Source organism: Cyrtonyx montezumae, unplaced genomic scaffold, assembly GCF_038088225.1.
Source record: "Cyrtonyx montezumae isolate F1298 unplaced genomic scaffold, pur_monq_1.0 scaffold_3, whole genome shotgun sequence".
Lineage (NCBI taxonomy): Eukaryota > Metazoa > Chordata > Aves > Galliformes > Odontophoridae > Cyrtonyx > Cyrtonyx montezumae.
The window spans coordinates 97,655,164-97,682,275 of record NW_027072034.1 but is presented as its reverse complement, the minus strand read 5'-3'; the positions used below and the strand labels follow the sequence as shown (position 1 = coordinate 97,682,275).

The 27,112-nt window shown below is 40.5% G+C and overlaps 1 protein-coding gene across 2 annotated transcripts in view; it reads left to right on the top strand.

Moving 5' to 3' along the window:
* PDE3A (phosphodiesterase 3A) overlaps nt 1–27,112 on the top strand; it is a 238,311-nt gene that overhangs the window by 136,226 nt on the left and 74,973 nt on the right. For both annotated transcript variants that reach the window (XM_065742518.1, XM_065742517.1), the window contains exon 2: nt 16,850–16,900. In XM_065742518.1, coding sequence (XP_065598590.1) covers nt 16,850–16,900 — 51 coding nt within the window. The remainder of the gene's footprint in view (nt 1–16,849; nt 16,901–27,112) is intronic.

The window sequence follows — 27,112 nt, the reverse complement described above, 5'->3', positions numbered from 1 at the left end:
GTGCCCCAGCTCAAGCCTGCTTTTAAGTGCATATTACTTGGTTCTTGTATGAGCTCCAAGGATATTCCCTATTCTCCTCTGCCTCCCATTAAGTAATAAGATTACAGCAAACAGTTGGCCTAGATATAGCTTGCCGTGCTCCCTGGGTTGTAGATCAGACTCTGACCTCATTCTGTCGTTGCTCCCTGATGTCTGCATTCTCTGAAATCTGCTGGGTCCTTTCTCCTTAGGGCTGTCTCTCAATGCCATCCCATTGTGCTGAGCTGCAGCATCCCCAGCCCACCTGAGGCGCAGGGCTGGGCTGGCTGCTGGGTGCGTGCCTAGTACCCCTTAGCCGAGGCAAGGTTGGCTGGCCTGGGAGGTGGGGAGTTTGGCTGCTCTCACAACATTGAGAGATACCCAACGGCTGGATTTGTGCAGGGATTTCAGGAAAGGTTTCCAAATGCAATCTGTTGTCCAAGAGAAGTAGCTTGAATATTTTGAAATACTCTGTGAGTGAAATTTCATTACCACCAGAACAACAAAAGTGATTTGGGTCAGAAAACCCTTTCAAGCTTGAAACTGTAGTATCGGTTTTTTCTCTTATTTTTCAAATTTTTAATTCCAACTTTATGTAATAAAACAAAATATGAAATGCTGTTATTCCTAGATATTGAAACAGGAGGTTCTGGTGTCGTGGAAGTGTCCTTCTGCTCCCTTCCAGTATTTGCATGCAAAATGGAATATTTAGTATGGATTCAGTTTGAGGTGACCTGGTTTTCACTCTTGCACTTGGGTCCTACTGGTCAAACTTTTTGCTTATATGTAGGTGCTCTTTCTATTCTGGACACAAAGAACTAGCCTATTCCTCAGTGAGTTGTTTCCTGTCAGCCTGAAATTACTTTTCTGCTAATTATACAGCATCAAAACTTTATTTCTTTGGGGAAAAAAAAGGCAAAAATCCCATGTGTATTAATATGTGAGGCCTTAGAGCTATGGTATCCATGTTGCACATTTTTAACTCTCTCTCAAGCTCTTGAAATCAAGCATATATTTGCGAAGCAGGTTGGTAGGAATTTTGTGGTAGCTTGTCCTTTTGCAACAGCAGATAGTTATGCAGTGGATAAGGTACTGGGTAAATTTTCACATGCTTTCTGACCTTTCTTATGCTGGCATTGGCTTGTCTCCTCAAGTAGCAACCAAGATAATCTGGCCCCTGAGATAAAGAAGGAGAGATAAAGTTATTCTTAGCAATCTCTTGCTTTGGTTCTGGCATTTTGTACTGTCCTGCCCATCCTCCTCACAGGGTGGAAGGATGCAGCATGTTTGTTATGGTTTACCATATCTACTGTCCTAGCTTCTGATACTGGGCAGAGCTGAGCTTTGCCCTTCAGGGCTTTCCCACCAGCACAAAGGCAGCCCACAGTGTTCTGGAGCCGCTATAAACCTTCAGGTTTCAGTTCTTGTATTTGTCTCTCCCTTTATAGTCTTGGTAGTTGGAAGGCTCTTTTCTGACAGAGGAAATTTATCTCTTCCTTTTTTCCCCCTGCAATTCAGATTCCAGGAACTGGAATTTCTAAGAAAACATGAAATGGTTTGAGAATTATTGTCTGTTCGGATATAATCTGTACAACTGCAGAGAATCAGCATTTGTGTCTCCTGTAACTTGCAATGGGAGTGTTTAGTAATGCCACTGGCGGAGATTTCATGTATTTTGACTTTTACCTCTGTGTATTTTTACCCCCGTCTCTCCGGAACCTATGTGTTTAATATTATGAAAAATGTTGATGGCATCATATATATGGAGACTGAACCCAACTTTTTAGTCATAGGGTCAACAAAGCATGGCATTATGTGCCTTAAGCAAACCATTGCCTGGCAGCCCTTCTGTTTTTTTTATGGCCGTATCTTCCTCATCTTCACACTGCAGGTTGCCATTCCACAGAGGAGGGCATTTTCTCTGTGCTGCGAATATTCATTTCTGTGCAGCTTCTTGGTACAAAATCTATTTCCTCCCACCAGACTGGCTGTCACTCCCAGTCCACCCTGAACTTTCCGGATTTCTCCCTAACCAGCGCTGGTGTTGAACATGACCCGCCTTTCACTGAGAATGACTGTAAGCCCTGGTCCCAGGACCACACCACGTGTATTAGGGAAGAGGGGACGGATGTGGGGGAAGAAAAGTATTAGGTTAGGAAAAATATTTAGTATGTGTACATTTTTGTTTATGTTCTATATTTAGGTATGAGAAGGGAAGTGATTTTTTTTCCCTCTTCTGCAGCTCTTTTAAGCTCATAAAGCATCTGTTTCTCAGCTTTTGTCGCTGCTGCCTGAAGCAAGGCTGCTAGTGACACTGGTTCCCCTTCAAGGAGCCTTTATTCCAATCAGGGACTTGTTGAGTGTACCAGAAGTACACAGGCACCCTGCCCTCAGCCCTTGGTTTTCCTCCTGGTGATGTACTTGTGGAGCAGGAGAGTTGGTGCTAATAAACTAGATAACTGCAGTTATCTATCATTTCTCTTTAAAAAAAAAAAAAAAAAAAGGAATCACATGGAACAGTGGAAAGGGAAAGGGTGAAAATACTCTCAATTCATGATGCTCTTGTGGGGAATGATTTTGTGATAGAGATGCCTCACGTACCACAATCACTTTATGAGTAAATTGGAAAGCTTCATGAGGATTCTTCCTTCTCCTGGCATTTTGACTTTGCAGCCCTTCCTTCCACTGTTAATCTCTGTGTGCCGGTGTGAGGCTGAAGTGGTTTCACCATCTATAAAGCTTGGGGAAAGTTTAGGTCAGGTCTGGGACACAGCTGATGGTTTTCTTCTTCATTCAAGTTGTTCTCTCTAACTAAGGCTCTCACTGAGTAAAGAGGATTGCAGGCTGTTCCCCTCCAGGCACAGGGGAGAAAGTTGCACTATTTTTAATCCTTTGAGGTTTCCTAGCATTCCCATTTTACTTTAGTGCTTTCTTAAAAAAGGAAGGTTGTTGATATTTGAAGCCTGTCCTCTCTGATATTTTGAGGGTTGAACAGTACATTTTCCAAAAGAACGATAAGATCTCCTGGCAGCTGAACATGAGAATAATTCAGTTCCCTAGCGTATTCCCTTGACTCCCACAGAAAAGAATTTGGACTTAAATAGTTGGTCAAAAAGAAGCCTACGGTCTGGTCTCTTGAGCTGGAGGTATTTAGTTTCTGTTCCCAGTTTTACAGGACCATGCTGGGTAAATGTCTCAGTTATCCATCTGTGAAAGGGAGGTAAATCAAATGTTTTCCACAAGTTTGTATGGTGATTTGGAAATAAGTGCTTTAGAAGTGGTTGCTGCTAAGAGTTAACTGATTTGCAGCTGATACATAATAACAGGGAGAGACTCAAAGCTGTCTTACAGAGTTGGGATAATTGCATTTAATCTAATCTCCTAGACTAGCCTGGTTCCCAGGCATAGGAGTACAACATCAGGCCACGCTGCATTGATGGAAATACTGTTATTAGCATTAGTGCATCTGTCATCAGTAGAGATCTAGAGATCTCTTTCAGAGCGTCACAGGATGAGATCTGCTCTGGTGTTTAACACTTAGCAGTGTTATGTTTTTCTCTTTTTTTCACTTTTCCTTTTTTTCCCTTTTCCTTTTTTTTTGCTAGCTAGAAATACAACCTTTCCATCTGTACTCTCAGGGTTAGGGTAAAATGAAGTATGCTACTGTCTACAGTAATGACACTTGGTGAAGAAAAATATATATTTTTACCCAAGTTGAACATACGAAGATGAAAGAAAAATATTTGGTACACAGGAAGTAGTTTAAATTACTTTTTCTTTAAAAATCATAGGGGCTGAAGGCCTAGTAATGGTATTGAATGGACAGGAAAGGTCTGTTTTTGAGGGACTGCAGAACAGCTTGTCATTAGAAAAGGAGATCCTGCTTTTTTTTTATCACACTTGCTTTAGAAGCGTATCTCAGCAATACACAAAATCAGATTATGTGAGAAATAAATGTCTGGGAAAGAAAGGGCCAGCAGTGAAGAGCCAGGTAGTTCTTTGTATGAAAGAAAGCAAATTTCAGAACTTTCCATTTGAAATAAATGGACCTTTTTGATATGCAGCCACAGACATGCTTCTTAATTTTGTGAAGCCTGTTTGATAAATGTAGTTTAGGCAGAAGATGTTTTTCTCAGTAGCAGTCTCCCAAGAAAGAATGTTTAACAACTCTCTGGCTATTCAGTTTAGCAGAACCAAAAATGCTGTCCTGAAAGAGAGAGCAGGGGCAGCCACACATCTCAAGCCTGTCTCTATATTCCTACATAAAAATCCCTCTTTTTATGGGGAGTCCCTGCCTCGCTGTGTTCTCAACTCACTCCAGAAGGCCACTCACTGTATTAGTCTGCACTGTGACACCCACAGATAGCATATATTCTGTACATCTCTGTATGCTATACATGCACCATGATTAGAGTCTGCCGCTCTTGTGGGCTCTGGTTTTGCTGTTAGTGTGACGCTATGGAAACATTGCCTGGGTGACCACATGGAATTAAATGCTGTCGGACAGTGTTGCAGGGGAATGTATTTTATGATATCCCTGTAGGACAATGTGCACTGTTTTATTACTTTAAAAATAAAATCTTAGAAATAAAGCCTTTGAAGAGGTGTATTGGTTTGAAAAGCAGGATTTAAAATCATGGAAAAAAACAGCAGACATTGTGAAAATCTGCTTTGACTTCCAGAAGCCTCCACTGAAGCTGCTCCCGTTGGAGAGTGAGAAGCTGAGTGGTGCTTCCCTCCATGCAGCACAAGCCCAGCATTCCTGTGCCTGACTTTTGTCTGTTTATATCCAGTATCTCTGCAATCCAGATGGGGAAGAGCACGTGTGACAGCGTGTGTGTGATTTGGAGCAGCAGATGGGTGCGAGTGACAAATTGTTGCCTGTGTAGGCACCTACCTAGAGATTACTCAGAGTTCTGCCTCTGTGTGTTGTTTTGTTCCTATGCACTGTTATCAAGGAGGGCTCTGGCATGCAAGGCCTCACTTAACCTGACAAGGAACCTGAGCAGGCATTCCTGTTCTGCTGCCTCAGAATATGACTGTCAATGTGTGATGTGCCTACCATCTGAAGGAGCACTGACTGTGTTAAAAAATGGAGTGGGAGAATAGGAAGGTGGGATTGACTCTGAATTGCAGCTCCCCAGTAATGATATCCTTCGTTGTTCTGCACGCGGGCCTGTCATCCTGCATTTCTTGCCCTGTTAGAGCTGCCATTCCTTATCCTGCTCTTACTCTGAAAGTGCTCTGTGTAAAGAGAAAATCAATGGAAAGTTTGCTGAGAGAAGAGGTGGCTGTTTTGCTGCTGCTGTACACCAAGAGCTTTCGATGTCCTTTCTGCATGGGTATGCCCTTATCATCTGGTACAGGGCTTCACACAATGTCCAAAGGCATGAAAATGATGCTACTTCAAGCAGCAGTGAAATTTGTGGCCCAAATATATTTTTATGTGCACTGTCACTCTGTATCTTTGGACAGGGAGGTCTAAAACCTGCATGCAACTTGCTCACCTGAGCCAGTCCTGGGCACGTCAGCAGGGTGAGCAGTGCTGCTGTCACACATGCAGATATGCTCACTGTGCTCGTAATGCTAACAGTGCAGGGTTTGGTGTCTGGCTTATGGCGGAGGTGTTCTGTCACTTCTCTGCTTGTTAGTGCTGCCTTCTCTGGTGTGAGGCCACACTGTAGTGCCAAGGCAGAACCTCACTGAGTCAGGGAAGCACCAACATTGTGTGACTGTAAGCCCCTAAGTCTGAGGTGGGTGATCCAGTCCGTGTGCTTTTGGCCCCAAACATACTCTGTGGCCAGGAATTTTCATGTGAATGTCTGTGTTGAAATGATCGTGATGACTGGGAAAAAGCCTAGTTACTTCTGGGCAGGGCTCTGATCCCACACGAGTGTCCTCCCTAGGACAGCTGGAGGAGACACAGGAGCTGGACTGCTGGGGAAGGAGTGGGCAAAACATCTCGTGCTGGGAGATCACTGAGCTGATTTAATTAGTTCTGTTTCACAGGATTCATTTTTGCTCGGGTCACTGCTATATTCATCTATATGCTTTTTCCTTCCCTCTTAGCAATAGATAAATGCAGGGTGATAATTAATTTGGCAGGTTGATTGAGATTGGGTGGTAGAGAGGGAAGTTTTCCTGGGTGAGTGATGAGGCACTGCTGGTTGAGCTTAAAGTGAATAGTCCGAAATAGAAAGTAGTTAGTATAAAATCCCCCCAAGGGTGTGTTTAAACCAAATGTACTTTGGGTTTTGACATTGAGGTTTTTCAGCAAGCTACCAGGTTGTGTGCTGTGATTTTAGGACATTTGTTAGCTGGGATCTGACTGTTGAAATGTCAGTGCTATTCTTCTGTTTGGGAAACCTCATAGCTAGGAAAACATAGTATTAATGAAAGAAGTTTGTGTGGGTGTCAGGCTGGAATGAGGGTTGGCAGGATGATGATCTCTGTTTTCCAAGCAGCCCTGGGAGCTGAGGCTTCACCTGGGCAGGCACAGCACTGCTCCCATGCTGATGGGAGGCACTGCTGGGCTGTTCCTTCTTCTAATATGCTTGAGAGAGGCCTGTGGTGTCCTGACATTTTTATTAATAAAGCCTAGCTCTCCCTCGCTGTGCTGCTATTTATCTTAACGGGCTTCAGAAAAATTAGCTCCTGAAACTGTGAGAAACAGTGTTTATAGCTTTCTCCTGCACCTACTTTAGCCTCACCAAGGGCTGATTGTTGTGATCACTGGGCTTTGTGTTTCACAACAATCAGACGTTATGCTGCCAAATTAAAAAAATTGGTTTTCTCTTTTTCAGTAAATGCATGTGATAGCAGCTGAGATCTCATTTGTTCTGCTGCTTACTGGATTTCCATTTCTGTGGGGGCACAACAGTGCAATGCTCATTTAGCTTCTCAGACCAAAGCGTTCGGTCTGCTTCATGCCCTTCCTTCTTGTAAGCAGCTGTCTGTTCTGTTGAGTGAGTCCAAGTTGGCAGCTGTGTATAAATGCCCTCCTGGATGCACAAGAAAGTGCAATGGAGACACAAAGAAGTCATGCTTCATCCTTCCCACATCACTGTGATTGGTCCTCTCAGAAAAAACACTTCTGACAGGTAAATGTCTGCTCAAGCTTCTATACCTACTCAGTCCTCAGTTTTTTGTTGTTTTTTTTTTCCCTGATGAGATTGCCAGTAAGGATATTGATTTGACAAAATCATCTCTTTTCCTTTTTTTATTCTTTTGCTGTGGGTAGGCAGTTTTTCACTGGGAATTGCATTGGGAAAATCTTGTTTTTATATCGTGAGCCAGAAAGGACTCAACTGTTAGCTTAGTGCACTGATTGAACTAATTGAGACTCAGCTGCCTTCAATATGACCTTTCATGTTTTGAGTTAGTATTGTAATTTAGCTAATATACTGAGAGCTTGACTGAAAAACACTTGACCATCTTTCTGTTCTTCCAAAGCGTTTGTGATTGCTATGTAAAAAGGGGCCTCTTTATCTTCAAGGAACTAATTTCCCAGGATGCAGAGACACTCAGAATTGTAGAATCAGAATCATAGAATGGTTCAGCTTCTAGGGGACCTTAAAAATCATCTAGTTCCACACTCCTGCCACGGGCAGGGCTGCCACCCACCAGATCAGGCTGCCCAGGACCCCATTCAACCTGGCCTTCCGGGGTGAGGCATCCACAACTTCTCGGGGCAGTCTGTGCCAGTGCCTCACTGCCCTCTGAGTAAAGAATTTCCTCCTAATATCTAATCCAAATCTCACTTCTTTTAGTCTAAAGCCATTCCTCCTTGTCCTGACAGTATCAGACTGTGTAACAAGTTGGTCCCCATCCTGCTTATAAGCTCGTTTCTAGTACTGGAAGGTTGCAGTGAAGTCTCCCCACAGCTTTCTCTTCTCTGAGCTGAGCAAGCTGAACTCCTTCAGCCTTTCTTCATAGGAGAGGTGATCCAGTCTTCTGATAATCTTTGTGCCCCTCCTCGGGACCCACACTACTGTGCATAGATGAGCAACAAAGAATATGTTGCCTTCAAGGTTTTTGTTGAGTAACAACAGAAAGTGCAGAAAAACTGCATAGTAAACTGGAATTTCTGAAAAGATTGAGAGGAAAAACTAAAGAGAAAACAGTATGAGTAACATACATTACACAGCACATTTCTGGTGGAAGTGTTCAGATTCCTTGAAAAAAGAAAAAATTTGGTATTACGTACCTAAAAAGTGCTTTCAGGCTGTATGCAGACTTTGCTGCAGCTGCTAGCAAGCTTTGTTAAGCCAGTGCCAGGTTTGGTATTGTGACTGGAGTTCTTAATGCATAGTTAATGATTCCCAATGGAAAAAAGTAAATAAGCTTTCTGACTTTTTTGAGGAACTTAATTACACCAGAATGAGCTTGTCTGTGTAGCTTTGAAATCCAAGGACTTACTGTGACTACTGTGAATAGTAAGCAAGGTTTAAATAGTAATTTTTTTCTTCTTTTTGACTTTCTATTCTTGCTCTTCTGCCAGCTTGCTGGTACGCTTAGGAGTCTTGGTAGTGCTGTGTTGTCCTGACACTCCCATACCAAGAAATCTACTTCCATGGGTTACTGTCAGTGAATTATGGCTGTGGGTAAGGCAGGAAAATATCAGAGAATCATTTTTTATTTCAGTAGAACAGATATTTTTTTCTAGAGCTTTAGTTTTCATCACAGTGTTCAGAATTGGAAAGTGAGTAAATGGAAAATTTGGTGAATGCTTTGGCTTATTGAATACTTGTCCACCAGGTCAGCATGCTGATTATTCATCCACCGGATCAGTTTAAGTGAATAAGAAGTCTGCTTATGGTCATTTAAATTGTTTTGTTCATTCATTACGGAAATCTTTTAAATGTCCAGATAAGACTATTAACTTAGGAAGCCTTTGCTAGGAGAAATCTGTTCCACATCTGTATCTGTAACAGATCCACATCTGTTCTGTACTTAGAGGGTCACTGAATTAAAACAATTCCTTTTCCTTAAAAAAAAAAAAAATAATAATAACACAGATCTTTTCTGTAGTTTCTTACAGCTTTGCCTTCAAAACCCATTGTTAAAATCCCGTTTGATGTATGAAAGATTAATTGGTACCTGAAAAATTCAATGGTAGGACTGAAAATAAAAAAAACCTGTAGGGATTTGTTTTACTACTGTCATCTGTTTAAGTAGTTGTGACAAAAATTTATATAAACCCAGAGACAGGGTGTGGAGGTGGATATTCCCCTGCCTTTTCTTTTTCCCACCTACATTTTTTATTTCACTTCATGCTATTGAAAGCTAAATCTGCTCATTTCAGGAGATGGCAGGGAGCAATGGGTACTGCAGTTACCCACTGGGCCACTTTGCTTTGCCATGCATCTCCCTGCCTCCATGCAATGAGGCCAGCATCCCTGAAGAAGTCAGATGCAGTTTATTGTCTGGAAATACTCTAAAAGGTCATATGCTGCCATGAGAAAAGTCCTCAAAAATGTAGTCTCTCTTGCTGTCTCGCCCAGCGCCAGATATGATCTCATGGCTTTTATTCCTTTGGAGCAGAGTCCCTTGGTAAGCACTCAGGATGGTTTCTTCTCTCGCTTTCTTGCAGAGGTTGCCCTCCTCTGCCACAGCATCCACCCAGCTCTTACAGTGCTCTGCTTCTTCCCTTCCATTCTGCCACCGTGGCTTTGTGTCATTCTCTGCATGTGTTATTCCCCAGCACCCCAGCTTCAGGGGCTTCACCACCTGTCTATGTGGGGATGCAGAACAGGGGCTGACCTTGGGGTGAGTGTGTGGCTCCCAGCTCTGGCTCTGACAGCTCGTGCCTGTGGCTGACCCTGGGAGCTGACAAGCAGAGGTGGAAAAGGGGTTGTTTCTCAGATATTGGAGCATTCTGCTTTCTTTGTGTCATAACCTATGTGTGACTGTGTACATTCATACTCATCATGCAGCAAGGATGGTTTCCACACACCAAAGCGATGCTCCCTAAGTTAGTGAGGTCAGTAGATCACTTTGTTTAGTACCAGCAGAGCTCAGTGATCAGCCTGTTGCATAGAAGGAGCCTTATTCAAAACAGAATGTACAAAAAAATACTGACCTGGCTCCTCTAAGAAATGTTTCTTCTCATATGCAATCAAGGATATAAATTGTGCTTGTTATTTATTTTAATTTTTTTGTTACTGAAAAAGAAATGTATTGGGAACATTTTGTGCCTACAAGCTGGTAACAAACAGTTTCTTTTTACCAGTGGAAATATGATCCAGACTGAAGCATAGCTAATACCCATTCAGTCAGAGAATATGTATCAGACTGTACAGCATTCAGTGCGAACTGTAAGGAGGCAGTGTCAAAGAAGTCAACAGTGAAACACTGTTTCACATCCTCAACATGCTCATTCAACAAAATCTCTTCCAAAGAGGGAAGATGTTATGCTAGTGTTTATATACAGGCTCTGCTCTTTGGCAGGGGTTGAGGCCAGGTGCCAGCCTGTAAAATGGTTGGATGCTCCTATCTACTGCCACTGAACACTGGTTCCTGACATATAAGCAACTCCTAAAACTGCTGGCTGCCACTCAGCCAGAACTTCTCAGAATCTCATCCGTAATTAAAGTGCTATTATACATCCTAAATACTAATAGGAGTGATAAAATGGGGTTTTTCCAGGTTTCAGCTGTTCTGGGTAGCTCAGGTTATCCTATCTGTGTACTGCACACAGTTCAGCAGCGAATATTAGATGCTAAGTCCTTGGCTCTCAGTCAGATGGGGCAGAGGACCTGTTTCTCTAGAATTCCTGCGCTCTGCTTTGTATTCACCTTTCACAGTCATTGCTATCTAATTATTTTTATAGCTGTAAAAATACTGTGTATTTGTGAATCTGCACCAAATAAAATTCCAGAGCAATGGACTCTGTAACCTAAATAGAATTAGAGTAGGCTCTGAATTGGTTTAAAGTTTTCTATTAAACATTAAGTATTTCTGCTTCATTGGTTCTCAGGCACTGTTAACATGAAAAGATTTGCTCATTCCTTCTAATAAAATTCTGTTCAGTATTATATTTGCTTAAATAAAAAAAAATAATTGTGGTTTCCAAATGCTATTGCATTCTGTTACTGAAGTCTCCTTCCCCTTCCTCCTAATATACATGGGACTGCTCATATTTTTAATACTTCATTCCCCCCACTTTCCATTTATGCCTAATTGTAGAAGTTACTTTATTAAGAATATGCTTCTTCTATGTTTTGTTTTTGTTTTTGTAAGCGATTGCATAGTTAGTAGTATTGCCAGTTCAAAGGTGCCAAAATCAAAACCAAGGCCAGGAAAGACAACGAAGACAAAAACAAGACAAAAAACTGTTCGTTTAGATTTTACTTGTCATTCTTCCCTTTGTCCTTTTATTTATTCAGATCTTTGGCAGTTCGTGTAGCTCACATTTGCCTGCAGGTCTCTAATACTGAAGAGGGTTAGAAATATGGCTTATGAATTTTAATGAAAGTTGAGAATTTTATGTAATCATGTGCTGGGACTAGGAGAAGAAGTGTACTAAGAGATATGAGACCTGAACCAAAGATGCTAATTTTTCTACTTTAGCACAGGTATCTCGTCCCCTCGTACTGTTCCTTATTCCTTTTCAGCTAGAATTTCATTAGTGTACATCTCATTTACATGCAAAATTTAGTTTTACAGCTACAAAGTCAAGAGACTTCATAGTGTTTATAGAAAAAAGACCAAAACTGTGTTGTAGTGCACAGGATTCCACCTTAAATATTGAGAGTGAACTAGCTCTGTTTCACATCTCTTTTTCTCTCTATGGCTATGATTTTGATTTTAGGATCTTCCCGTTCCTGCTCTCCTCCATTCCTGCCCCTCATGCCTGGTTGAACTGGAAGAGGGAGAGAGGCTGTTTTCCCTACAGATCCATTAGCCAATTTGTAGGGTAGTGTGAGCTAGCTAGCTTCCACAGAGCCCATCTTTTTAAACATTCTTAAACATGCAAGAGTTGTTCATGCTATTGAAAGCTGCCTTCCTCTTTAAGTGTTAGAACTAGATCTAGGCTTCCAGGATAGTTTTGGATGAAATTCATAATAGATGCTTGCCTTCTGAGCAAGATAGACTTCATGTCAGGATATGTGAGTTTGATTTGGGTTTTATCCTACCTTTTCTATTTCTGGTGTGCTTAAGTCCAGCAGTATGATCAGTAATTGGGTAATCTGAAGTCATTTACCATGACTCTAAACCAAATCAATTCCTAGTAGTTTTGAGAGGAAATTGAAGGGTCTGGAACAAACTCTTCTGTTAGTGATAAACATAAATCCTTTTACTTCCAAATGCACTTTTACGTCTGTCTCTCTGTTTTCTAGCACACACCAATTAAATATTTTTTTCCTCATGTTCTGTTTTCAGAAGATTGACTGTGACTCAAGTATTTTATGTGCATTCTCTCTATTTCTGACTGTTGTTATTATGGCTAACAAATTAGAAGGCTGTGCTGCCATTCCGCTGGACAGGCTGCAAAGTTGGGTAGAGAGGGACCTGATGAAATTCAACAAAGGCACATGTAGGATCCTGCACCTAGAGGATAACTGCATGCATTAGTACAAGTTAGGGAGAGGAGCTGCAAAAGAGCTCTGTGGAGAAAGACCTGGATGTTCTGGTGGATAGCAGGTTGGCCATGAGCTGACAGTGTGCTGTTGTGGCCAGGAAGGCCAATGGTATCCCAGGGTGCATTAAAAAGAGCATCAAGGGAGGTGATCCTCCACCTCCTCTTTGCATTGTTGAGGCCATGTCTGGAGTCTAGTTCTGGGCTTCTCTGTTCAAGAAAGACAGAGATCTTCTGAAGAGAGTCCAGTGGAGGGCCACAAAGATGATGAGGGGCCTGGAGCATCTCCCTTCTGAGGAAAAAGGCTGAGAGATCTGGGGCTGTTCAGGCTGGTGAAGAGAAGGCTGAGGGGGCATCTATCAATGCTTATAAATCTAATGGGGGGGAGTTAAATAGTTAATACCATCTTCTTTTCAGTGGTGCCCAGCAGCAGAAACAGGGGCAGTGGACAGAAACTGGAACACAGCAAGTTCTGTCTGACCATTAGGGCATTTTGAGGGTAACAAAGCACTGGAATAGACTGCCTAGGGAGGTCATGGAGGCTCCTCTGGAGATACTGAAAACCTGTTGGGATGCTTTCCTGTGTAATCCACTCTAGGGAACCTGTTTTAGTAGTGGGGTTGAACTACCTTCCCAGAAGTCCCTTCCAACCCATGTGATTCTGATTTGTTTAGCACATTTGTTTAGGCTTGTTGAGGTAAAGGGTGTCATACCGATGCAGTTGTCCCTGTGTAGGTTGTTGTCCTGACCTGGATTTTGTTGCAATAATGTTATGTTTGTTTTCTGTCAAAAAGATTGAGCCATTCCGTAAGTATATTCTTTTTTTTTTTTTTTTCCTCCTTGACTCCTTGGTTACTGTGGATCATTGCAGATATGCTGAGAACATTCTAGCATGGGTTGAAACCTTGTTTTCTAAATTGTGAGGAAGAAATGTATTTTAAAGCCAAGTAAGTTTCGGTAGATTATAAAAATTGGAGGAAAAATGTTGACTTTATAGAGTCATATATTTTGTTACTACGCATGAGAACTGTTTAGGATTGACAAGGGCTCATAGCATGCTACCACTCCCCTTTTGCTTCCTTTTGTTCTCCATTATAGCTGGTAACAACCAGAGGGTAGTTCAGTAGAGGCTACTGGCATAGCACATGATATTCAAAGAGAGAACAATGATGCTGAAATTCTTTTACACTAGGGGCAATGGATCTATCAGCAAAAATACAAACACATCTGATTCCACTAAGACACGTTTGTGGATAAATTAAATGAAACATGGATTGTGTCATCTGCTATGAGAAGTTAGCAGTCTGCAAATAAAACTGATTCAGATTCATTGCCAGAATAAGTAAGGGGTCACTCTGCTGGTCCCAGCACATTTATCACTGGTTTTCTCATTCATGACTTTGCCCTTTCTTCAGTAAGTGGTTTTGGTAGTTAAATGCTGGAAAGTGGAGAAAAGACTAGTTGTTAGAGGCAGTAAAATGTATCTTAGCTGTCTTATCAGACCTGGCCAAAAGGCCCTCGAAAGACACAGAAGGAGTAGTGGGGCACAACAGAGAGTGATAGTAGGGCCAAGGAATTGCAGGAGAGTGCTCCAGGGGCTGTCAGAGATGTAGAGCACCAGGCTGTGATTGAGGAACTGGGTGACCAAGCTGTGCTTGAGGTGACTGCATGTTGCAGAGGACTGGATGTGAGCTTGAGGGTTGGTTGGTGGTGATCACAGGTAGCAAGCTCTACCTGGTTCCCTGGACCTGGCTGGACTGGCAGCAACCTTACCAGTTCTTTAGTGGGAATGATAGCTGAGCTTGACATTTGATTGTGTTACTTAAATTCGGTGATGTTTGTTAGGCCATCCATTGCTCTTCAGTAGACTGTGGAGTTGGTGAGGAGAGGAGCATAAAAAACCTTGCCATGAGATCTGATGGTACATTGTTTTATGATGGTGTGCTGTGTGCTTCCAGGTGTCTGTAAGACCTGGAGGACCACAACAACAGACCTGTAGCATTATGCCTTTTCTCTTAACTGTGAAATGACACCTGTGTTTTTTGTGTTAAGTTCACTGTTAGGAAATTGTTGGTAAAGATATCCCTTATACTGGAAGTAGCAGGTGGTAAGCTTCATGCCAAATTATTTTTTCTTCAGCCAAGCAAATGAAGAAAATGGACACCATTTCCCCTGAAGGTGTGAGGGCTGAGGAGTTGAAACAGAAAAAATTTTGGTACAGAAGTGTAAGAGACAGAGAGGCAGCATAGGTATGAAGGTTTGAGTAGAGATTCTGTGAGGTATGTAGCTTTTGCTGGAGGCATCTCTTGTCTCTTTTCCATACCATGCATTTACCATGAGGCCAGCTTTCATAAACATAAAAGCTCTGTTTAATACAGAAATGAACAAACACTGTAGTATGGAGAAAGTCAGGAAGCCTGCCACAGACAGTATTTCCACTAACAGAATATGGGAAAGGAAAATAATTGCATTAAAAAACAGTCAGTCATAAGGCTGTATCAGTTTTTTGTTAAAAAGCATGACACTTTTGATCTTTGATACTTACTTGTGTGGGTAGTTTGTTTCCAATTGCAGGAGTAGACAATTCTAAGTAACTTACAGAAAAGAAGAAAAAGATGACTAGAAACAGTTCATGGAGAAGATACAGATTTCATACGAGGTGTCTCTGCCTTTCCTCCTTTTTCAAAAGTGCCTCTTGTCTCTTTTGTTCCAGGATACATGTTTTGCAGTAAGCATAGGTTGTAAATCTCATTGTCTACCTCTAATGTGATAGAGAAGGCATTTCATTTAGCATGGAATTCTGGGGAGGGGAAAGGAATAAGAAAATGCTTACAATTTTAAGTCATTGAATGTCACATTAACCCTTCTGTTTTCATCATCATATTTTAATATCTGCATGAAGCTGTGCTGTTACGGGTAAGGCAAAACTTAGCTAGAAGAGACACCTAGACAGTTGTGGAGCAATATGTTCCTGGGTTGGCAAATGTGTTAGCAGAGCACTGAGAAGTAGAACCTGTGTGCTGTGCAGCTTGGGTAGCATTAAATTGTGCCTGGTTCCTCACAGGGGCTTTCCTGGGTTTTCTGGCAGGTTTGAGAATAGCTTTGGTGTCAGTAGTTCACATTTGCGTATAACCTGCAGGTACATAAAGCAGCAGTGAAGCCTACTGCATATCCTCTCTCCTCTTTTCTGTTCCCCCAGCATGACACCTATGAAAAGAACAGATGTATGCCAATTGTGTGTTGATAGAGAAAGAGTGAGTGTCTGTGTTAGCATACAGTTATCATAGAATCATAGAACAGCTTGGGTTGGAAGGGACCTCAAGGATCAAGTCCCACCTCCCAGCCACAGGCAGGGCTGCCAGATGTCAGATCAGATTGTCCAGGGCCCCATCCAACCTGACCTTGTACACCTTCAGGGATGGGGCATCCACAGCCTCTCTGGACGACTTGTTCCAACACCTCACCACTCTCTCAGTAAAAAATTTCCCCCTGACATCATTATGAAGTGTATAAAAGTGTATGAAGTATAATAGAAAAAGATGAAGACACTTTTCTTTTGGGATCCATCTTACACAATCTTATGCCTGAATACTTTTCACAACACAGCCTGCTGAGGTGCTTTGCAGAGGATGTGTGAGCTTAAGCTGGGCTTTAATTAATGCTTCTCTAACTCAAGAACTGCATACTATCACCACACATCTTCATAATTTCCACAAGAATCCATCATTTCTATACTCTCTCTTTACTTTTCTCTTTTATGCAATGACTCCCAACTTACCCTCTACTCATTTATTACCATGAGAAGTTCTAGAATAGTTCTGTGGTGAGACAAAATTAAAGCTGTCACTGACTTTCACACCTCGTATTAAAAAAATGCACTACTACTTAACCAAGTGTCTACTGGCTTTGGTGATCTCATTGGTATATCAGCTCCCCTTTTGCCAGTTTGATTGCAAACATTTGGCAAGTACTGAATCTGACAGTTATCGGCATGAGCAGTGTCATGCTCATGGTGATGCTTGATGTGATTTGGCTCTGACCATGTGGGTACAAAGTTTCAGTGACACTTCCCAAAATATCTCACTCTCAATATGAAGCTAAAGGCTATGTGAATTAAAGCGTAAAAGCGAAAATGTTTTGTTTTGTTTTGTTTTTCCCAATGGAAATTTTTAATGGACATCAAAGCATCAACTAAAGCAAATCGGTGCGATGTATCACTTACCTGTGCTTTTCTCTGTGTTTTATTTTTAGCTCATGGGACATTCTGAATGGGATCACAAACGAGGACCCAGAGGATCACAGGTCAGTTACTCGAATTTGTGTATTTATTTTTGTAAGTTTGAGGTATTACAGCAGGTTTTCTTTCTACGTTTGACAAAATTGTTCATTTTATAAATATGTGAAGGATTGAACACATAGAAAAAAGCATAAAACTGTGATAGCTTTCTGCACTGTGATTTCTGAGCTCTAGTCCAAGCGATTGAACTAAGTAGAGCTGAGTATTCCAACAGAAAGAAGTTTATTTTAGTATCAGAAAGATGGATTAGATGTGCTGAAAAAGCATTTCTTACCCTGCTGTCTTCATCAGGATAGCAATGCAGTGAAATGCTATTTTAAATAGTGTGTGTTCTTTCAAAAAAACTGGCAAATTTGTAAAACTTGGTTTGCCTTCTCATCTTGTCAATAATAAAGGGATGAATGGTGTTAGAACTGTACAGGGAGGTGAGGGGAAACTGTGTGTAGCTACTGCTTTGCTGTTGACTCATTGTGAAAGGAAGTTATGCTATTAGTGTTAATAGCATCACGTCAAACTCTTTACAGTTATCTGTAGAATTAGAAATGCTGCAAGGGGGATACTGCTTTTAATATGATACTCATAAATTTTCATGCTTGAGAAAAGCAGTATCTCCCATTTGGTACTGAAATTATGTACATATACATATGCTATTAGGGCTTCTGTATTTTAGATTGACTTTTCTATCAAATGAAAACTTTGTGAATATCTAAGTCTAAATTGATAATAAAGAAGCCCTGCTGCAATGAAGCTACCTGCTATTTGCAGCCGTAATTTCAGTAGGGTAGTTCTTGGACCATCCTTCATATTCTCCTTTGCAAAAATCAGTGGATAAGCTGCCTTTTTATTGACAAAATATCATGTGTTAATCTGAAAGCTGCTACTTGTTTTGTTAATATACAAGCTTTTCTATTTCCAATGCAGAGCTTTTTCACTAAGCTGTCTTTTTCTTTCTTGTCCTTATAATTGTAGAATTCTCCCTTTTTTTCCTAAGGTTTTTAGGCTTCTGCCTCACAACTTATTTCAAATCCATCTTGAAATTTGCAGAATGTTTAGTATTCGTTATACAATGTAAGACAGGTTAAGATCTGATTTTTCAGGTAACAGCAATTTAGTTTTTGATTGAAAGATAGAAATTTCAGAAAATCCTATTCAGTTATTTGAGAACTGAATAGTTCCAAAACTGTAAGTCATGGTACCCCCTGAAAGTGTGTTCCTTCAAAACTGAAGAAAACTGCAGGAGGAAAATAAACTTTTTACACAGGTAGATAGTGACAGGACAAGGAAGAACAGTTCTAGACTCAGAGAGGAGATTTAGATTTGTGGTGGGAATTTTTTGGTGAAAGGGTGGTGAGGTTTTGGAGCAGCTTGCCCAGAGAGGTTGTGGATGCCTCATTCCTGAAGGTGTTCAAGGCCAGGTTGGATGGGGCCCTGGGTGATCTGATCTAATGCCTGATTTAATAGTTGTCAACTCTGTCTTAAGCAAGGAGATTGGAACTAGAGGTAGGTCGATCCTCTTACCATCCTTTGATTCTATGAAAATCTCCATAGATATTCATCTTTAAGTACATAATTTTGATCATGTTATTTTTCTGAGCTTTTTTATTTCATTTTTTTTTCCATGTGTGGGTGCTTTCCAAATTTCTGGAAAGTATAAATCTTGAAACAATGTTGTAAATCTGCCAATCAGCCTATACCACACAAATGTTAAGGGATTTTGAAATGCTAATAGGACTATGAAAAGTGTCTTATGATAGCAACAGTGTTAAACATAATTCCTTTGAAGGTGAGAAAAAGTTGAGGAGAATCTGATTTTTACATTCAACACGAAAGACTGGAGGTTTAATCCTTTTGTGATTCAGTTGCATTGTTTTCAGTTTCTATCCTTAATAAATTTACACTTTGTTAAACAAGGTCCTGTTTAAAAATTAGGATAAATAGTCTTCTTTGAAGATGGACTGGAAATTGCCTGTGGGAGCTGCCACATGATTGCTTGTGAGTTTCCCTAGGTTTGAGGGGCTGTCCTCCAGCAGAAAAATGGGACTTGGTAAGAGAGGTGTTTATTGGCCAGTGACTGGGCAAGTTACAAGAGGGGAAGAAAGGGGGTTTGGCTTATCTTGTTCTGCAGTGATCCTTTAAATCTTAAGAGGAAAGAGGGAAGATAGATCTTAGGAAGCCCTCTGTGTGTGTGTTAACAATGTCACTTGAAAGGAAGTAAAACCACTGGGTTACCATAATGTAAAGCTAAAATCCTGATATAAACTCATCAGATTATTCTACCTAAACTCATTAAATAAAACTCTAGTCCTGTCAAGATTTGTTGTAGAACTAGTAGATTGTCTATGATTTATGTTTGAAACATAAGAGGAAACTATTCCAGTGCATGTCATAGTTCTTAACGAACCATTTGGAAAGTATGTTCCTTTTTCTGCTTGTAGGAGTTAAAAGCAAACTGAAAAATTTACATGTAACACTGGATATCAGATAGTCTTAGTCTTATGGGAATTTCTGTTTTCAGGAGTTTGTCTCCTGATAAGCATTCGTAATTCAGTAGAGAGTATGGGACAAGTAAAAGGCTGTCTTTATAGTGTTTTAACTTGCTCCTGACTTCCACACCAGCACTTCACTCAGTCCATTATAGATTATGCACATAAGTATGGATATCACTCTGAAAGTAATGCCTCCTACTTATTTCTGTGGAAACTGTATCAGATACAAAGAGCACAATAACACTATTTGATAGTGCAAATAAAAAGCTACAAAACACAGTTTTCCAACTGAGTAGTCACTGCCATTATCTATGCATTTTTTGCCAGTGATGAACAAGAGCCTTCATGTCATGCTCATAAAAATCTGCACCAGAAGAAGTGACGCACTATTTCACAGCTTCTGTGACAGAGTCATTGCTAGGAAAATGTTGCTCACATAGTCCGTTTTCCATCGTTTCCAAAAGACAGAAGTCGTTAAGGCACCAAATCCAGACTATGTAGTGTGTGTGGTAGGAGAGTCCAGCCAAGATTGGCAGTGTGCTCCGTGGTCTTCAAACTGGTATGGGGCCTGGTGTTATCATGTTGCAAGAGAAGGGATGTCTTCTTCTCTGGCCTGACTCTGAAAGTTTGAGTTGTCAGCTTAGTCAGTGTCAGAGCTGATAGTTTGTAAGGTTTCCAGGAAATTCAAAAGGATCAACCCTTTCCTATCCTTGAAAAGAGTGGGCGTCACTTTACCCACCAAGGAATATGTCTTGAACTTTTTTGAATACTCATGTTGCCACACCATGGACTGCTCTTTTGTCTCCAGCTAGAAGTGGTTACCAGTTAATGCTGTGATCCAGGAAACTAGCACCTTCAGCATCACATGTAGTGTTCTTTCTGTTCTTGTGTGAGCATGGGTGACTCATGGGGCCTCTACCAGGAACAAGCTTTGTTATATTCCAATGTTGCCAACATCATTTCCAATACACTGAAGCTGATATTCCACTCTGTATGTGGTTCCCTATCTCCCAATTCAAGTGGATATAGATGATCAAGACTCTCCTCATGTCATGGTATGACAGCTGTGTGTGGCTGCCTGGAACATGGTTTGTCTTTCACATTACTGTTGCCACTGCTAAAACACACCACCCACCACCTCACTGTGCTCACATCCACCATTTGGTCTCCACAAACATTCAGGAAGCATTGATGAATGTCACTGGCTTCCATTTTTTCTGTATGGAGGAATTCAGTGCTATACCTTTGCTTCATATGCAATTCCATGTCAGACAGCATTTTGTTAGACTGCCTCTCTGCTGCCATCTGTCATGCAGCAACAAAATGTAACAGGATATTGGTGGGAAGGTTCATCCTCTACTGTCATAACACCGACATCCACCTCTGACATCGTGAGCCAATATAGTAAAATAGGAGGCATTACTTTCAGAGCAGCCCTTGTATAGTTATAAACATACGTGTTTTCGTTTTCAGTTGGAATAACTTTACTTTAAAGCTCTTGTTACTAGCATGAATTACATGTTGATTTATGAAGAGTAAACGGAGGTACCTACCTCTTCATTCATTCTTTCATTTTTTAATCTCTAGAAATAACACTTCTTGCTGTAAATTCTTCCCTCAAAGAACTTATTATCTAGTCCGAACTTATTACTTAGTCTGGAGAAGAGGAGGCTCAGGGGAGACCTCATTGCACTCTACAACTTCCTGAAAGGAGGTTATGATGAGGAGGGTATTGACCTCTTCTCACAGGCAACAAACAGGACCTGAGGAAATGGCCACAGGATGTACCAAAGGAGGTTTAGATTGGACATAAAGAAAAACTTTTCCCCTCAGAGAGCGGTGAGGCACTGGAGTGTCCTGCCCAGGGAGGTGGTGGAGTCGCCATCCCTGGCAGTGTTCAAGAGGCGTCTGGATGAGGAACTATGAGATATGGTTTAGTAGCCTGTGGTACCAATGGTAATGAGTGGATGGTTAAACTAGATGATCTTGTAGGTCCTTTCCAACCTTGTGATTCTGTGATCTATGATTCTAGATGTGATATGCAGAAAGTGCAAAGTGAATTTTATTATGTTCCATGCTTAAATTTTAAGATTAATACGGATTGAGATCCTGATTGAAACTTCAGAACTAGAATTTCAAGTTCAAGAATTTCTTACATGTTTAGGAATGTTTACCTCACCTAAAGAATAAATATATACACATGATCTGTAAAACCATATCATCTAACTTATGTGAGGGGAGAATATCCGTGCTTATTTCTAACGTCAGTATATGTTAAAAGGAAATGTGACTACTAGAATAAATTCTTGGTAAATAGGCAAACTGTATTTTAATTATTCAGTGGTATTTCAAGTGGCATCCACAATACACTTTTCTGCAGACGTTTTCAAGGGACCTTGAATGCATGGGAGTTGTTTGCTGCTCTGTCATCAAGCCTTGTTTGGCTTGCTGAAGATGTAGGCGTAGCCCCAGTATTCAGTGGAATCGAGTGATCGTTCTTCCAGCATCATAAAGGGATGGTGATCAGGAGAGAAACAGAGAGGTCCAGTGTTTTTAATTCTCTTTAAATGTAAAAAGCTCTCAATTATATATCTGAGGTGCTGCGTTTTACCCCTCCAGTTCCTAAGCAACAGCTATTTTCAGATTGAGTGCGTCTGGTGTTGTCTACCTACTTCATGCTTCTGCGAGGTAATTCGTCAGTGAAAGCTAGGCTTTTCACTATCACGCCTGATTCCCTTTGTCATGGCACTGTAAGGAGACAGATGCTTTAAAGAAACGGAGGAAGCCTGGGCAAAACTGGTCTGAACCCTGCAGATTACTGAACTTCTGTACGTCGGGGAGCTCTCCTATCTACAGCCATGAAGCAGAGGAGTCAGAAATAAGGTTCTCGGCACTGGTTTGGAAGAAGCCTTTTTCTTGAGTGTGAAAAGCCTCTAGAGCTGATTCAAAATCATGAGTCGGAAATCTCTGTACTTGCTGAAGCGTAGATGGGAGTCGATTCCCGCTACTGACCAGGTACTGTGTTCTGGTGAATCTGTTGTGTCACTGTGCTCCCTTGCAATGCCACTGCAAACAGACCTGCAGTGGTTTAGTTGTGATGCTTGGGGTTCTCCAAATACAGTGAGATCCAACTGCTTTTTGCCTGTTGATTCCATGATGAATAGCACAAAAATGCAGGCAAAGCCAGTTTTATGAGAGCATGTGCTTGTGAATGTGGAGGTGCCATTGCAGCTCATTAATGCAGGCTTAAGTAACCAACAGAATGTCCCTGTTCCCAAAATTAAATGTTCATTAAAGGTTTAATTAAAATGAAGGTGTGAATTGCAAGTATTTTAAATGAATCAGTTAAGGAATTGTGTAATCCACGCCTGGTGGTTTTTTGGTGTAATTTTTGTTGCATTTCTTATCTCACATACATGTACCTATGTGTGTGTGAAATCCCTGGTTACAAATGGATGTAATGCACTAGCAGAACTTCAGCTTTTCCAGCATCATCTCGGTTGATGCATCATTTCAAGTATGTTAACAAGGACTGGAATACAGCAGATGTAAATGATATAGACCAGATGTAATGTAAAAAACTTTGGGATGCTGTTTGGAGCAACCATTGTCACTATAGGTAAGACTAAAATGTTGTGAGTGTAGGATTAGTACATAACCTGTTCTTGCACCAAGTACTGTAGAGTTCTGTGGATTTTTTTTTTTTTTTTGTCATTATCTTGGGTTGCATGTAAAGGCATTAAAGGGAATAATTCCAGAAATAATATATAAAGGATAAAGGAGGAAGTGGTTTATTACATGCACCAAGTCAGGTTTTCTGTTCATGGAGCGGTTGACTATGAAATGCGTCTTGGAATGCTGTTACTGATGGGAAAGCAACAATTTGGGAGACATTTCTTCACCAGAAACAAAAATGGAAAGCAGAAATGCCTATCAGTTTTTCAGAAGGATCCTCTTGTACTCCTTTGGTTGAGAGGGGGGAAAATGAGGGGCAGATTCCATGCCATATTTTATAGAACTGTAGATTCTGAAACCAAACTGGACTGCTGTGAAATCTAGAGATCTCAGGAATATTAACAGTCAAAAAAATATCATTCTGTCACCTCCAGCCTGTTTTCTGTTTAAATAAGAATATACCTTTTAGAAATATATCCAGTCTCTATTTAAAGGCTTCAGATGAATAGTAAATCACCATATTCTCTGGTACATTTTTCCATTTTGTTTAATGTATATATAAAGGTTTCACATATGACTTTGTCTAATTGAAATCTGTAGTCATATCAGTTTGCTATAGCTTTGAATGATAAAAATAAAACAGCTCTCTTTCAGGATTGTTTCTGTTTTGTTCAGAACAGGTACCTAGGTTATTATTCTAATTCCTAGCTATCATTTAACCTAGCTGAAATACTAAGTTTCAAAGGAATCAGATTTTCTACTAACTCAAAATATTGATCCAGCTCTATCAGGCATTCATAAGTGTCCTGGTAAAAGAGTGGTAAAAAAATGCTGTATTATGAATGTCTCATCTGTTATTTCTACTAGGAAGACGTAGGGATATCAGTGTTCTTTCCAAGGAAAGCTGCCTTTTGGCTTCCTTCTTCCTCTGACATAATTGCAGAACCTTGGCTTATTATGATCAAATACTTTACCATCAAAAATGCCTGTTGTATTTTGATTGTTAACCATTTAATTTTTTTCCATTGTTTCCTTTAAATCACTCTAACTCTGTTAGGTATGAAGAATCTGGAAGAAATAGGTAGTCCTTCTCTAGATGTGAGATGTGCTTGATGTTGCTGAACCATGTATCCTTTTCATCATGAGCCCCTGAATGTCTCTGGAAGGTTTTAAAAGAGAAGAGGAAATTTTCCTGACCATCCACTTGGGGGAAATTGTCCTTCTATGGAGATATTCAGTACCCATATGGACGCCTATCTGAGTGACCTGTTGTAGGGTCCCTGCTTTAGATGGGAGTTGAACTTCGGTGATCTCTTCAGATCCCTTCCAAACCCAGTGATTCTGTGATTCTTTGTGATTCTGTGACCTGAACCAGTAAGGATTTCTTGAAGGTACACTAAAGGATGAAACTGGTGTTCAGCTTCAGTCCCATAGAAATTTCTGGCTGCTGAAACACTGTTGTGCTGAGCAGCACAGGTGGAGAGGGGCTGCTGCATAGCAGAAGCCTTTCCTCGCTCAACCACACCTTGCAGGAAGATGCACTCGCTGTGTAAGATAATCACCACAGGGTAAGAGGCCTCTTCTTCAGCCTTTAGGCTGATGGTGCTAAACACTTATTATGCAAAATAATAGTGCTGTTGTTCTGGTGCCAATTCGTTACTCAGCTCTTAAAAGGATGCATTAGCTTATTATGGTCCAGAATAACCTTGAGTAAATAACATCATAGTTTATTAGGTAAGCAGTTAGTAACATTGTAGGTTATTTCTCTACTCATAGAACATGAAATGTATTTATGTTAGTGAATGACAAAAACCCTCCAAACTGATTTACCTTTGTTTTCATTCTTTTTTTATTATTATTACAAAACAATAAAGTTAACATACACACAGAAAATAAATATATAAATCCACAGCATCCTAAGGGAAGGAAATAAAGCCATAACTTCACAGTGAAGCTAGATACTCTTTTTGAACATACCACATAACCTAAAAATGACATCCAGATATTTTTATTCCTCATCCTAAAAACTTTCCATCAAATGGAGTGGCATCCATTTAGGAAAGACAAAAATGTGCAGGTTGCAAATAAGGGTAGAGAAAAAAAACCACAACTAGTTACAATGGATATAGACAGTACTTTTTTGGGGGGGTTGGGAGTGTTACATAATTTATTTTTTGATTTGAAGTTCATCTTGTAAGCTTACAGACTCATTGCAGAAGTCTCCATGGTTTCCAGGGGCTGGCACACTAAGCAATTTCTTTTTAGTCACTTGTTTGCTTTTTGTGTATATGAAAGAGTGAGGAAGGTGGGTTTGAGTTTGAACCCTGAATTAAAGCTTTATGGTTTCAGTTGATGAGGAAAGTCTTACCTAGTTAAATATTTTTATGTGTGGGAGAGTCTGATCCAGTGGGCGTTTTGCATGGGCAGATGTAAGCAATATGGTGATGAATTATATATTACTGTCTTAAAGAGACTGTAGTATCTCATAGTGTTTGAATCTGTATATCTCTCAATAATTTCAGAAGGAGCTGTTTTTTAGATCTGAGGGAACGATATAGTAATGTGTTTTCTCTTTCTTTGCACTTCCAACAGCTAGCATTGCCTGAACATCATCTACATTGGAAAACAGCTTTTTTAAGGCTGCTAACCTTCAAGTTTTAGTATGGTTTTGAGCGGAAGATCTCTCAATCTTGTTTTATGGACTGATTGTATTTTTTTTTTATCACTGATAGCTACAACTGAGAATTATTTCATTGAACAGATATGCATTTAAAATGCTGTGGTAACCATATGAGCCAAAGGTGATGAGAAGTTAAATACTTGCTGTAAGGATATTAAGTATTTCCTTCTACCTAAAATTTCCCATAGACTTCATGAGCCATTCTCTCTGAGTATAGGTTAGTTTTGCTACCCATCTTAAGACAGAAAAAATCTTCGCACATTAGCCCATGATGTAACTTTTTAATGAGATTGTTCATATTTATTTGAATTTAAAAACAGAAACAGAAAGGAATTATAGAAGCCCAATAATTGATACACAGGTGTGTGTAGATATAGAGTTCAAAGAGATGTACAGCATGGGAAAACAAAAATATTAGTAGTATTTCTTTAGCTAGAAATGCAAGCTCATAAGAATATAAACAATGGTAATGATTTCAGTACCTTTAAGTCATCCATTTAGATTTTGATGGATTTGTGTAAATTCAAGGAAGTGAGGCCACTTAACCTGCCCGTGGTTTACAGCATAGCTATGTCTAGAGTCATTTGCATTTAAGGTTCAGTATCCTCCTCCTTACAACTAATCCAAAAGGTGGAAGAAAATCCCATAGCCTGTAACCCATGCTGAGTGTTAAACAGCAAATAAATTGCCCCCAGCCTGACGTGAGTCATAATGGAAATTACAAATGCAGGGATTTTTTAGAGTTCAATGTGAGATGACATCATATTTTCAGTCTGTTCATGTATGATTTTTCTTCTGCTGGATTAAAGCTGTCTTGAAGAAGTGGAAGAATTTTACCTTGTCAGGATTTGGAACTTTTTTTCCAGAATTAATGGCTAACTAAGCCATAGACATTTTTTGCTTATTATATCTTGCATTTTTGCCCTGAAAAATCCTCACTTATAACCTCTACACATCCCTAAGGATGGATACATCCTTTCAGATATCTTTGTGAGAATGCTGAAGCTCCTGTGCTTAATTTTACTATCAAAAGTTTTCTGTACCTGCTGCTTAGCTGCAACCAGAGGTTTGGCAGCAATGTGGCACTGCCAGTTGTCTTTGTTCTGAGCCAGTTTCACTGGAAACTGTGTGCCCCCGTGAGGCAGCACTTGTTGCTTCTTGATCTTTGTAAGGATGTTTGTATAGGGGACAGCAGTGGCTGAGGTTGACTCACAAGCAAGCCCAGGACAGATGACTGCCCCTGTATCTGTTGAAAGATGCACCATCCTGGTATCTTTTGGACCAGGGTTAAAACCCTCAGTGCGTTCGGGATTCTTGGAACCTGCCTCCTTTCTATGCAAAAGTCATTAACTTTGTAGAAAAGAGGATAAGCAGTT